The sequence below is a fragment of the Gorilla gorilla genome, chromosome 15 (assembly GCF_029281585.2).
Source record: "Gorilla gorilla gorilla isolate KB3781 chromosome 15, NHGRI_mGorGor1-v2.1_pri, whole genome shotgun sequence".
Classification (NCBI taxonomy): Eukaryota; Metazoa; Chordata; class Mammalia; order Primates; family Hominidae; genus Gorilla; species Gorilla gorilla.
Window position 1 is genome coordinate 73238874 of NC_073239.2, and position 13681 is coordinate 73252554.

General features: G+C 40.8%; 1 protein-coding gene across 1 annotated transcript in view; it reads left to right on the plus strand.

The window, feature by feature from the left end:
• The window catches only part of PELI2 (pellino E3 ubiquitin protein ligase family member 2), a 183918-nt gene extending 171024 nt beyond the window's left edge, over positions 1 to 12894 (plus strand). Inside the window, exons 5-6 of the mRNA XM_031001942.3 lie at positions 1558 to 1746; positions 7889 to 12894. Coding sequence (XP_030857802.1) covers positions 1558 to 1746; positions 7889 to 8455 — 756 coding nt within the window. The 3' untranslated portion in view covers positions 8456 to 12894. The remainder of the gene's footprint in view (positions 1 to 1557; positions 1747 to 7888) is intronic.
• The last annotated feature ends 787 nt before the right edge of the window (positions 12895 to 13681 follow it).

Genomic DNA, 13681 nt, shown 5'->3' on the forward strand with positions numbered 1-13681 from the left:
AAAAATTGGCTTTGTATGTTGCCTCTAGTGAGATTTTGAGATTTTAGTTTTCAGGTGGCCAGTTTGAGAAACTTGTTATTAAAAATCTGAACATTAATAAGCATTGCTTGTTATTCATTATATTTTTTATATTGTAATATTTACAGTAAGTAGTTTTTTTAAAGCATGCTTGTAACATTGTCCATAATGTATTTACGGCAACGAAGAGGTTTATTTCAGAGAGAAAAATAAATGGGCCAAATTTAGATCATTAGGGCTTAGAGGAAAATGTTAGTGATTCACTCACTCAGAAATGTTTTATGAGTGTTTGCTATGTTGCATACTGGGTGTTTTAGTTATGGGATTACAGAGAACAACACAGACTTGAATCCCTGCCCTTATAGGGTTTCCTTGTAAACCCCAGAAGTTTTAGTGAATATCCAGGTTTAACATAGTTTCCTTTTGAGTTAGGATATTTTTGCAGGAAAAAAAGAACCCACTCAAAATGGTCTAAAACCAATGAAAACGTACTGTTCCCACATAAGAAGTGCCGATGAAGGCCAGCTCCAGGGTTGGTGGTTCAGTGGTTCTGTGACATCCAGTGCACCGGGTTCTCTCTGTCTTGCCTTCTGCCTCCCGTGGTGCACCAGCCTCTTCCTGGGAGGTCTTCTTGTGGGTGAGAGCTGGCTCCTGCACTTCCAGATGTCCCCTGCCACATGACAACTTCCAGCCAGAGAAGAAGGTGGCAGAAGCACTGTTTCTTCCTTGTCTCTTCTTAGAGCACAGACACCTTTCTCAGAAGCCTCCGAGAAGATATCATGCGTCATCAGTCAGAGCCCAGTCATGTGCTGTGCCCACCTGTAAACCAGCTATTGGGAAGAGGGCTGGGAGTGTCATGTTGGGTTAATCAGGATTCCCCACCACCCCCCAACCCCCGCCCCAGCCACATGAACAGTAGCTGAGCTCTGTCACCAAGAAAGCTGAAGGGAAGAGCTGTGGCACAAGCACCCAAGAGTGTCCGTCCTGTCGTCATGTCAAGCTACATGCGCCATCTACCTTTGAGAATTTAAACGGTGATTGTTATGAAAACATAATGACCCTGACTTGTTGGCTTAACATTTTTGGAATTTTCTAGCTTTAATAAAAAGTCTTTCTTTATGACTGTCCTTTCTTCTCTATCCTGACAGTGAGTACATAGAAAGTACTTTTAGATAACAGGATAAGAGCATGGCATAAGTATAACTGAAAAGAGAAAACACACCAGATTCCTGGAATCTCATGGGGTTGTGGGGAAGGTAAAAAGAATCTTAGAGGGAGAAGCCCAGGCATCCATTTTTTGCAAGTTCTTGAGAACTATAATGTGTGTCCAGTGATAAGTCATTCATCCATTCAGCACTTCTTTTATATGTCGAAATGATTGCATATGTTATCCTTGTGATTATTAGCTTTAAATAGAAAATGGAAATTCATCACCTTCCTCCCCTCTGCCTCTATGCAATGTATTAAAGAAATTCCAGAATCCTTTCCATTTCAACATCATCTTAACCTACTTTTTCTGTTCTGCTGTGTTCTCTCCAGGAAAAGGCAGCAAAGTGGAAAAACCCCGACGGCCACATGGATGGGCTCACTACTAATGGCGTCCTGGTGATGCATCCACGAGGGGGCTTCACCGAGGAGTCCCAGCCTGGGGTCTGGCGCGAGATCTCTGTCTGTGGAGATGTGTACACCTTGCGAGAAACCAGGTCGGCCCAGCAACGAGGAAAGCTGGTGAGTATGCTTCACTCTGCAAGCGTGAAGTACAAAACTACTCAAGCCTAACTCGAAGGCTATCATTTTCCTCCCCTGATGTTCAGAACCTTTGTGCAGGTCCAAGCGCCATGTACCGTAACTCAGGAGAAGCAGAATTCTACAAGCCCCTGAAATCAAGAGGGAAATGGCCTTATCTCCTTCAGGGGTTCAACTTTTCCCATAGTGGGAGTAAATTGTGTTTTGCTCCTTACCACCTGAAGAGCATTATCTTTTATTATATACCTCACCACAAAAATCTACTTAAATTCACTTTAAGGAGAATAAACTTATTTTTAGTGTAAAACTTTATTGATGTGGAAAACGTTTGAGCAGTCCAAAAACAATTAGTAAAAATTATGCATTAAGGAATTATTTACTAGACTTTCTGGAAGTAAAAAATAAGTCAGCTGGTTTTCCCTTTGAATTCCTAAATATTAAGGCAGAATTCTCTATACTGTCCACCAAAATCATAGTTACAACTTTTTACTTGAAGTGATTTATATACTGCATTGACCTGGCATGTTAATATTTTCCTATAAATATCACCACTTATCCCCATGCCCTAAAGCAGTTTTTTTAAACCCATTCTTTCTTAGAGAATAATTATAATACCTTAAATGTAGAACTTTGGGTTTCTGATCTTGCCATAGCCATGTAGCACAGCCACTGATTTTTAGTAAGCTGTCCATTCCTGTACTTTTCTTAATTTGCTAGGTAGAAGCTAGAACGAGAGAGAACAAATGTCTTTTTCTAGAAGCTAGAAAAGAAGGAGTTCTTCAAAACTCCCACAGAATAAAATGTATACAGAATAGAGGATTTGACCTAGCACTTGTCAGAGAGAAAGATCATCACCAAAAATGTCTAAGTTGGAAAAAGAAGTTGGGGGCTGTTTCACTAACCTCATTTGCTGTTCTCTGCTGGATGTTTGTGTTTGGGGAATGGTTTTTTTATTTCTATTTTACACCATTTTTCAGCTTCAGGCACAGCGTATGCATCTTACAGTGCACCATGGCTGAATAAATATGAGAAGCATTTTCTAAAAAAAAAGCAAATTCAATAAATTTTGTATGAATGTTTTCAAGAAATTGTAAACAAAGGAGGAAATGTGAAAGCAGTTTTTCTAAATAATCTTTTGTTTCTGATCACTGGATAGTTTTATACAAAACTGACCTAGATTGGCCAAACTGGTTATTCATCATTATAACAGCAAGAGTAAGAAGTCAGTAAATGGTTGCTGGGTGCAGGCTCTGCGTTAACATTTCCGACATCAGCTCACTTCATCTGCACAGCAGCCCTCTTAGGGAAGTAGAGTCATCCCCATTCCATGGATGAGGAAGATGTGGCGTGAAGTTAAAGATTGCCCAGTGTCACAGAGTTAGCAGGTGGCAGCCGGTGGGATTCAAACTCAGGTCTCCCTGATTGAGAGCCTGGACACCTAATACTACTCAGTACCATGTTGTGGGGAGCCAGGGATGGTTTACACCTGAGCATTTGCCTCCCTGGGTGAGTATAAAGCATACGCTGGAGTCCGTGGGGAGCGCCTTTGTCCAGGAGGGCATATCGCAGGATGAGTTTCTCGTCCACTCTGGTTATTGTGTAATGACCCTTCTCAGGCTGCTATGTGTGCTGGAGAATTTTACAGCGCGACTGAAAAGAACGAACTCCAAAAATGGCTTGTATTAATGGGTTGTATTAAATATACAGGCTATTTTTGAAGTTAGTCCCTATAAGCGACACTTAGAACTATGTAAAATTGTGCTGTCCTATATGATAGCATCCGATTAACCTGGCCAGTTACAAAGGCTTCTATCAGCCTGATCTTGGGCTTATGGGACACTGAACGGATACATCCTTCCTGCAATCTCCTCTTGTTAACCTCTGGAGAACCGTTTTTGTCTGTCTTCAAGGAAAGCTTACTGACTCTTTGAACTTCTGTTTCAATTCATGACTCATTGGTCCTGTACATGTTGCTGGTAGCATTTGATATAAATTATGTTTATCTGGAGATTAGATTTTGGGGACAGTCTCTGGCAGTACTTGTCATTTGCAGTCTAATACAGAAATATGAGAAATAAAGTGAGCTGCTAAAAGTCTAAAATATTTGTTAAAAGAATAATAGCCATATTGTGGAGCTAGTGCTGGTGGAAGATTATGTATTAATATCATACTGAGCATTTGATATGAATCAATATACTAATGTATGTGTAACAAGAAATCACCATTGTTTTTCATTATTACAGCAAATGATGGAACCTCAGAACTGTGTACTAATCAACAAAATTAATTAAATGTGGGGGAAATGTCTTATCAGGCCTTTAACTCCCTGAATAAATAGGTGAATGGAGTTTGAATTGTGCCCTACTTTTTTAGCTAGTTAATGATAACATATGGTAACATTTATAATATTACTCGGGGAGGGCCTTGAGTATTTAATTAAATTATATATGAAGTATTTTATTAAACTAAGCTGGCTTTGTATAAAATTAAGTAAATTCAGTTAAGTTGATTGCATACCTAATTTTAGGTGAAATTATAAAAATAACCATAGAGTAACTATGTTCAGGCTCTAGCAGGTGCGTTACATTAATTGTCTTTCCAGTGTTGCTTAAAATAACCCGTGAAGTCAGTGTTGTTATTGTGTCCGTCTACAGATGAGGAAACCTGGGCTTTAAAAGGTTAAGTCACTTGCTAATAAGAAGTGATGGATGGGGGGTTGAATTCACTACCCTGTGCTTAGATAGTTGCTATGTAGGGGCCATTAGTTGCCATGGTAGAGGCCAAATGTCTCTTGCTTCCACAATACTGTCAATTCCTGTGCCTGCTCATAGCTTTTCTTTTGTGGTAGAATTTAAAAAATAAAATCTGAATTCATGCCTACTAATGATTGCTAAATCAGGCCACCAGGTTCAAGTCCTGGTTTCACCACTTAGTTCTGTGGTATTGAATTGACGACGTAACCTCTCTGTGCCTGGCTTCCACATCTCCTAAACTGGAATAATATTAATACATGTCTAATAGGACTGTTGTGAGAACTAAATTAATTCAGTAGCTGGAAAGGATTGGAACAGTGCTGGACACAGTAATGCCCCATAACTGGCTGGTTGTTATTACTAAGCAGTGGTTGCAAACTGGGGATATGGCAGAAAATACCAAGTCCACGCTCTGCCCTCTAATTGCGTGGTCTGGAGGAGGTCACAGACTGGGCAGCAGATCAGCAGATACTGTGTGATGAGCACAGGTCATGAGAAGGTACCGAAGGTACTTTCCCTCCGCAGGACACCTACCCCAGATGTGGGAGTCAAGGGTATGTGGAAAATAAAAAACCATACACCCCAGATTTATAATAAGACTTTGTTGTTTACCAAGAACTGCCCTGCAGGAGGAAAGGGGGGTTGTTCCACAGCCAGAGGCTAGGCCACCACCATACCTCAGCTTCTTACCACATCAGGGTGATCCTTTAGACACAGTTTTATCCTGCAATGAGGCCTCCTCTGAGAATTGCCTGTGGTCAGCAAGGGCAGGAGCCTCACGACACCAGTTAGAGGAGAGGAGACCATGGGATGCTCGGTATGGTGGTGGGGCGGGGAAGGAGCATCAGCAAACTTCAGGCTGTCTGAAAGGAGTCACAGTGTATGTCCTGTACAGTATTAAGATTTATCATTTGTTGGGACCTTAACTTTTTCTAAAAACTAATACTTGGGAAGGGCTGATTTCTTCATGACAAGGAAAATGTCCAGGGCTAAGTGACATCCAGGTGAGACCTGGATGACAAGTAGGAGTTTGCCAGCCAGGGCTCAGCTGGAGCAGGGTGTACTGGAGTGGAGTATTCCAGGCAGAGGTTGCTCTTGCACCTGCCTGTGGGCAGTCCGAGGTAGTGCGCTCATGGACTCCAGCTCTTTGCAGCTCATCGCAGGACAGTCCTGGTTTCCAGTTAGGAAGGGAAGAGCTACAGCAGGAGAAGTCGAGTGACTGCATTGGGAGTGACCTTTTAAGTGTGTTAAGAAGCTTGGGCTGTACCCCAAGGGCAGCAGAAAGCCGCCAAAGTCCTTTGGACCAAAGATTGACAAAATTTCTGATGCTTCCCATACCTCTCTCTTTCCCTTACATGGTTCTTTTCCTCCACCCCAGCTCCTGGCTCTGTGCTCAGTCCTCTCTGCCCTCCCTGGGACCCTGCCTGGGCAGTGGCATCCATTCCCACAGCTTCACCTAGGTGCAGATAACATCCCAGATATGTTTCTTCGAGCCTGATCTGTCTCCAACGCTGCATCACACGTGCCTTGTATGGATTACCACCACCGATACTCTGCACACCCTCACATTCAGCACACCCAAAACTGAACTGGCCTGGCTTTTGCTGTTGAACTTATTTAGTTCTCACAACAATCCTGTAAGACATGTACTGGCATTATTCCAGCTTAATGGATGTGGAAGCCAGGCCCAGAGAGGTTAAGTCGTTGACTCAAGACCACAGAGCTACTAAGTGGTGAAATCAGGATTTACTCCCTCATCTGCCATTTCTCCTGTGTTTCTGTCTGTGGAAAGTACTGTTCTACCCAGACAACCAGGCACGTAACAGGCTCTTGCTCAGATCAAGAGCTGAGTGCCATCGAGTCTAATTTCTTTCTCTCTAGTCCCTGTGCCTCTGTCTCTTGCCACTGAGACTGTCTTTGTTGAGGTGTACTCACCCTCTCTACCCAGAGAGAGCACCAGTTGCCTCCTTCACAGCTCATCTTTACCCCTCCAACCCACCCTCCAAAGTTCTAGAAGTGACCTTTTTGAAAGGTCAATCAGTTCTTTTATAGTTACCTAAACCCCCTACCAACTCCCTCTGGGCGTGGATGCTAGCCTCCCTCTCCCGCCTGGGTCTCTTGTCCCTGCCACCCAGTGCCCTGAACTGCGTCCATCCTTGTTCAGCCTGGCTGCACAGCCTCATCAAACTCCCTGTTGCTCCCTTGGTGCAGCATTTGGTCTCTCCTCCCTCTCCCTGCTGTGCCTTCCTGCTATCCTCCCTACTGAGGCCTGACATCTTTCTCAAATCTCTGTTAAAGAAAAACCTTTTAGAAACCATTTCTGACCGTCTGTCATCATCAGAGTAATAGTAGCAGGTATTTACAGAGTGTTGACTGTGTACCAGACAGTGTTCTCTAAGAACTCTTTGCATTTACTTATCTAACACAACCATCTTTTCTAAAGTTTAAACAAGGGGAAACTGAGGCATGAGGAGTTTAAGTAGTCTGCCCAACGTCATACAGCTAATAAGTGGGAGAGCCGGGGTTCAAACCCAGAGTCCACACTCCTGGCTGCTATAAATTTGTGGCCTTGAACAGTGCTTTACTGGCCTTCATGCACTCTGAGCTCTGGGCATGTCTGCCTTCCACTACTGAAGAGCAAGTCTCAGCAGGATGGGGAAGAGGTTTTATTGGCCTTTGGTACCTCCAAGGCTTAGCATGCATCTGGCATGTGGAGGCAGCGGTCACATTCTTGCTGACCACGCCTAGCTGCTTCTTGTCAGCTGTTAATCAGTCTTATAAGCACTTAGTGCATAGCACGGGCCTCCTTCTAAAAATGAAGGCTCATGTTGAACTGTTCAGCTTCAAACCTTAAAAATGAACGATGAAAGATAGATTCAAGGTGGAGGAAGCTAAGGGTCACCAGGAGTGCTTTGGACCCTCCAGTAATGACTGCAGGCCCCCCGCAAGATCTTCTGGATTGGCTATCATCAAGATGAGGATGAGTCTCCACTGGATGGACTGGTAGGACATCTCTCATCCTATGGGATCAGTGAGTCATTGTGTTACTGACTTAAGGAGTTAAAAAGAAAATCTTAGGAGATTTGTGAAGTTCATTAAAATAACCACTATAGTAATTGAACATGTAAAGCTAGGTATACATACTGTGCTCAGGGCTTTGTACATACGGCATATATGTATCATATCCAGTGATCAGATGAGGAAGATGAGGCTCGGGGAGGATAGGTTACTCCCCCAGTTCTGTTTTTGTGGGATAAATTGCTTCCCTGTGTTATCTTCAAATATTTTTTTGCTTGTTCTGAGAGGAAAGAATCTTGGAGTGATTTGCTTGATTTTGCTTTTAAAAGGCATGTGTCTCAAACTTGTTGTAGGTGGAAAGTGAGACCAACGTCCTGCAGGACGGCTCCCTCATTGACCTGTGTGGGGCCACTCTCCTCTGGAGAACAGCTGATGGGCTTTTTCATACTCCAACTCAGAAGCACATAGAAGCCCTCCGGCAGGAGATTAACGCCGCCCGGCCTCAGTGTCCTGTGGGGCTCAACACCCTGGCCTTCCCCAGCATCAACAGGAAAGAGGTGGTGGAGGAGAAGCAGCCCTGGGCATATCTCAGTTGTGGCCATGTGCACGGGTACCACAACTGGGGCCATCGGAGTGACACGGAGGCCAACGAGAGGGAGTGTCCCATGTGCAGGACTGTGGGCCCCTATGTGCCTCTCTGGCTTGGCTGTGAGGCAGGATTTTATGTAGACGCAGGACCGCCAACTCATGCTTTCACTCCCTGTGGACACGTGTGCTCGGAGAAGTCTGCAAAATACTGGTCTCAGATCCCGTTGCCTCATGGAACTCATGCATTTCATGCTGCTTGCCCTTTCTGTGCTACACAGCTAGTTGGGGAGCAAAACTGCATCAAATTAATTTTCCAAGGTCCAATTGACTGACGCCCTTGACAGCCATCTACGACTTTATTAACAGGTTACTGTGAAGATTTTGCCACTAACTCTAGATTTTACCTTTTTGTAATGCTGTTTATCAGGGGAGGGTGACAGGGCTGGAAATAAAGAGAGGGGACATGGTGATGAAACATGGCAGGAGTGTAACAGATACCAGTGGTGTGTTGCATGCTCAAAACAGCAGCATCGTCATTGAAGTCTGCTTGATTAAACCATAATATCTTTGTAATAATTGGATTTAAAATGCTATGCTTCTATTTTTAACCTTGGGTTTTTAACCAAGTTTTTTTTTTTGTAATCTTGGACAAGACTTTAAATCATATTTTACAGATGTAGAAGAAATTTATTCAAAAGTGTGGGCTCATGAAGTTCACTTCAGTGCAGTGTGGTGTAGGTGTTACGCGAAGGGCGCACAGTGTCTAGAAATACTTGATCGTGGCTCAAACCTGACCAGACAGCAGAGGGGCGGCTCTGTACAGTGTGACTGGTGGACAGATGGCCTTAGGCACAGGTGGTTTTGAAATCTGGGGCTTTTTCTGATTTATTTTTCTGACTTGTTGGGGGAGAGAATATTCATATCTTGTGGGCTTTTTTTTTTTTTAACTTCAGTGGAATTTACTTTAGATATTCATTCATCAAATACATGGGACTTCACAAACAATTTTCCATAACTTTTTAGCCTGTCTTTTGTTATTTCTGCCTAATATGATTTGCCCCGATACTCATCTTGCACGGCCAGAACTGTTTGGTTGATTAAAATACATCAGCTCTTAAAAACTCATTAACTGAGGGTAATTACAGTAGTAGACATGGTCTGGGTACTATACTACCACATTTATTTGCTGACTGAATTAAGATTTAAGAATGATTAAAAATAAGCTTTTACTTTTTAAAACCACTTGGGGTTTCATAAAGCTTGGGTTTTTTTTTTCCTTTGTTAAGAAAGCCAAATTCTGTGAGTCTGAAAGCAACCAATCACAATGATATAGTCATTTTTGTGCACTCCCTTTTCACCATCTGTCACCTTCCCTTGCAGCTTAAGGAGCCCAGTAAGTTTCGAAAATGTTTGCAAATCAAACTAAATTTAAGTGGGATGATTAGATATACACAACACCAAGTGGTACGTCTGCAGAGATAATTCAAAATTCCTGCTTTTGAGAGAGCAAATGAGTGTTTGCTGAGGAATAATTAAATGAGAATTTCATAGGAGCTCCACCATTCCTGTTACTTTCATTTCATTTTGATTAATAATTCTTGGATGCTTGGCATTGATCGTATCACTGCTCCTAGAAGGTAGAGATCCTTTAGGACATGAGACTGGTAGAAGCTGGCTGAGATAAAATAAGTATTTATTTAAACTAATGTTCTCTTAATTTGACCATTGCAGATTTGGGTGACTTTTTTTTAACCTTTGTACATATACGTAATTTATATGATTCTAATGTACTATATCCATACTTGAATTGGTTTTTTCGTATTTTGCCTACTGGCAAATATTTTGCCTATTTTCAGTCGTTCTAACCTATTTGAATACACTTTTCCTTAAAGTGATACGATAATATTACTCTTGATTGCTGCTGCTTATTTTGACGTAATATGTTTAAAGTTCAGCCTCTCAGTTTTAATGTAGCTTTATTTTTCAATGGAGATCATTGTTTAGGATGAGACATTTTTGGTTTTGGTTTTGTTTGGGTAAATTTTAAATGATGTGAAAATCTCACAACAGTCCTCTTATAGATAGCTTGCTGTATTCTATATAGCTTACTCTACCTGCAGACAGAAAATGAAAGAAAAAAATGGACTTGCCTAGAATAATATATTGAATGCCTTTTGATTTAGCCAGAGTCTCTGATGATTAGCTTTCGCTGATAGAGTATGTCTTTTCAGCCTGTAATTCTTTGGGCCCCAAAGAATGACAAAGGAGGCACTCGTTCTCTTTTCTTGCTGTATGCCTAGAAAGTGGTTGAAGGATTCTTGATGCCCTAAAACCATCTTGTAAGCTAAATGGTCTTGCATCCAGAAAGGCCAGATTTTACCTACCAAGAAAAAAAAGATATTTTTCCAGAGAGTTAGGTATATCATAATTTTCCATTTCAAGTCCTGTTTATAAGTCTAGTCATTCTGCAACGTGACATATCCCCCAAAATGAAGTTACCTTCCAAGTTGGACACGTCCCATAGTTGGGCATATGTCTAACTAAAAGTTTCTGACTTTTAGTAAATTCAGCTTAAATATAAGTTGAAATTTGGGAAATAATTTCCAAGCTCTTGGAAGGGGTAACAGTGAACCGCCCTCCATGGGCTCCACATCTTTTCCTTTGGCTTCCAAAGTGAGGTCCCGCCCACCCTGCCTAAGGAACTGCAGAGAGGTGGCAAATCAGCAAAAAGGACACCAAGCTCTTCTTGGCCACTTGTAGGAAGATCCCTTTACAATTTTGACTAAGGAGATTTTTTTTTTTCACAGTTGAGTTAGTTTGTGAAAATAAAGAACTCTGTAGCTCACCAAGGTGGAGAAACGCAATTCAGAAAAGTAATTTCTCCAAGGTCACTTCTTTTTTTATGTCTTGCCATCACTATAAAGGACTAGCCCCACTCCCCCATGTGTATACACAAGGAAATTGCAGACCAATTAGTTGTCTTGGCCTGACTCTAATGCCTTTTGCAAGTAGCTTTCCAGAAGTAAAAGTCCCAGTGATGTATTCCCATAGAAATATTTTTCAGTTGTTTATGTCGTTTACTACAAAAAAAATGATTCAGAGTGGATGGAGTACAACTCTGAGTATTTTTCTAGTCCGGAATTTTTTATTAATAATCGGTGCTGCCGGGTCATGCATGCTGCAACTCTCAACATTTCCCTTATTTGGTTCAGCTTTTAGCAAAAAGGGCTACAGTTCACCCTGCAGAGTATTAAGGTTTCTGGATTTTTTTCTCCCAACTGTGGCCCGAAAGAATTAAAATCTGTTAATATAAATAGAGAACATATTTATCATTCCTCGATAGTTAATTATAGACTTTGGTACCTTTGTGCCTCAGGGAAGCCACGTGATATAACTGGTTATAGAATTTCAGGGTTAGGGTTTAAAGAAAGGAGAAAGCCATTGGAAAAATGATGGGCTCCATTAAGGAGACTAATGAATCTGGATGCAGAAATATGTCAGAAACTGGCATAAACATGATTGTAGTAGAATTTATTTTCCAGTACCAATAGGGAAATTATTTTAAGTTATTACATTTACTGTATTGGGAAACTTGAGGAGAACTCTTTTCTTCATAAAGCTTCAATGTCTTTTTTTTTTTTCATGGAAAAACTCAAACCTCTGTTATTTGGGAGCTCAGTATTGTGTGGACACTTACGAGAGTTTTCTGCTTAATTGAAGTGTAATATAGGTTATAGAATTGTTACCTGCAGTTCTATGGTTTTGTTTCACTTCTTTTCTTTTTTAAAGCCATTCTGTTCTTTGGATGTGCTTGAAAGGGTGTGTGATTACACCATTGTTAATGCTGGGTAAAAACTATCTTCTTGCAGCCTTGCCTCATAACAGTGGAATTTCTGATAGACAAACCACAGGACTTTGATTTTAAGCCAAATCCATCTCCATCCCTTTACTGTCAATCTTCTGTCCCAGTAGTTTAGCCTTTGCGGCTTAGGGTATGATGCGCCTCCTTCTGTGCGACCAATGAGACGACTTCAGCATCTTTTTAAAATAATCTAAGCATCATTGAAGCAGTAACACAAAAAAAGGTTCAGTATTTTCTTTTTAGTATAACTTACATCCTTTCAAATAAGTCTTTGCCCTCATGAAGAATCCCTAGAGGAAGATAAGGAAAATAAGTATTTTCCAGTTTTGCTTGACAGTTTCTAAACAAACAAAAATGAACTCAATGAAAGGAAAGATGTTTCTTTTTAGCTGAGATGACAGATTGCTTCTCTGTATTAAATAGTCTAGAAGTTAAGGGGATGGTCACATTTACCATGTATTGTGTTATTAGCAGTTAAATTTTATGAATATGTTTGTAAAATTGTTGTTTTATATTTCATGTCAAATTGAAAAGTTTATTTCTTCACTATTGTACCTGTGGAAATACAAGCCATTTTACAGGAAAAAATCTTCAAAAACTATTAAATGGATATCAGCCTGTTTGTGAGCCATTGTCTTCAGATTCTGTGGTTGTCACTGAGTTCATTAGGACATTTAGTAGGTTGATAAGAGTAGAACTGATTTTTTTCACTTCTCTAACTTCCAGGTTAATCTCCAACTGTTGAGTTTATTAATTGTTTTATATTCTGCACAATACATATTTAAACCTTGATTCTGAAAATCCCCTACAGTTTTTAATTAAAGAAATTTCCTTGGTGCCTATATTACTATTTCTCGTGACATTACATCACTGTCAAATAAAGTTAACTTCCAGGGGAATTTAACCTGACTTGTAGAATTAATGGATTTTTGTCATGATCATTTCAGCCATATTGCTGCTTTTGTGACAGTCTTCATTCACTTTTAACAACAACATAAGGATTGTGTGTAAGCCTTCAAGCCTTCCTTGAAGCCTTAAACTAATATATCTATCATAAGAAAATATATATGTTTATGACAGATTTTGTTCTCATCACATTGATATTCAAAGAGTCTTAGTATTATTGAGAGAAACAGATTTTTCATTTCCAGAAAAAAAATGCACATTTATATAGGCTTTTATTTCAGGGGATAAGTGTTCCATACTTTGTCAAATCTAAGATGCCACGAATTGTGAGATGTGTTATAGAAAATCACAACTGGTTATAATTGTAAGTTACATTCCATTGGGCAAGGAATACACCTCACACAGCATACAAACATTAAATCAAAATGGGTCAAAGAGCTACAACTATAGAACTCTTAGAAGAAAACATAATGTAAACCTTTGAAAACATAATGTAAACCTTTGTAACCTTAGATTTGTCAGTGATTTTTGACATACCAAACATAAAAACACAAGCAACAAAAGAAAAAAGGCCAGGCACGATGGCTCGCGCTTGTAATCCCAGCACTTTGGGAGGCCGAAGCAGGCAGATCACTTGAGGTCAGGAGTTCAAGACCAGCCTGGCCAGCATGGTGAAACCCCGTCTCTGCTAAAAATACAAAAATTTGGCGTGGTGATGGGCGCCTGTAATTCCAGCTGCTTGGGAAGCTGAGGCTGGAGAATCGCTTGAACCTTGGAGGCGGAGGTTGCA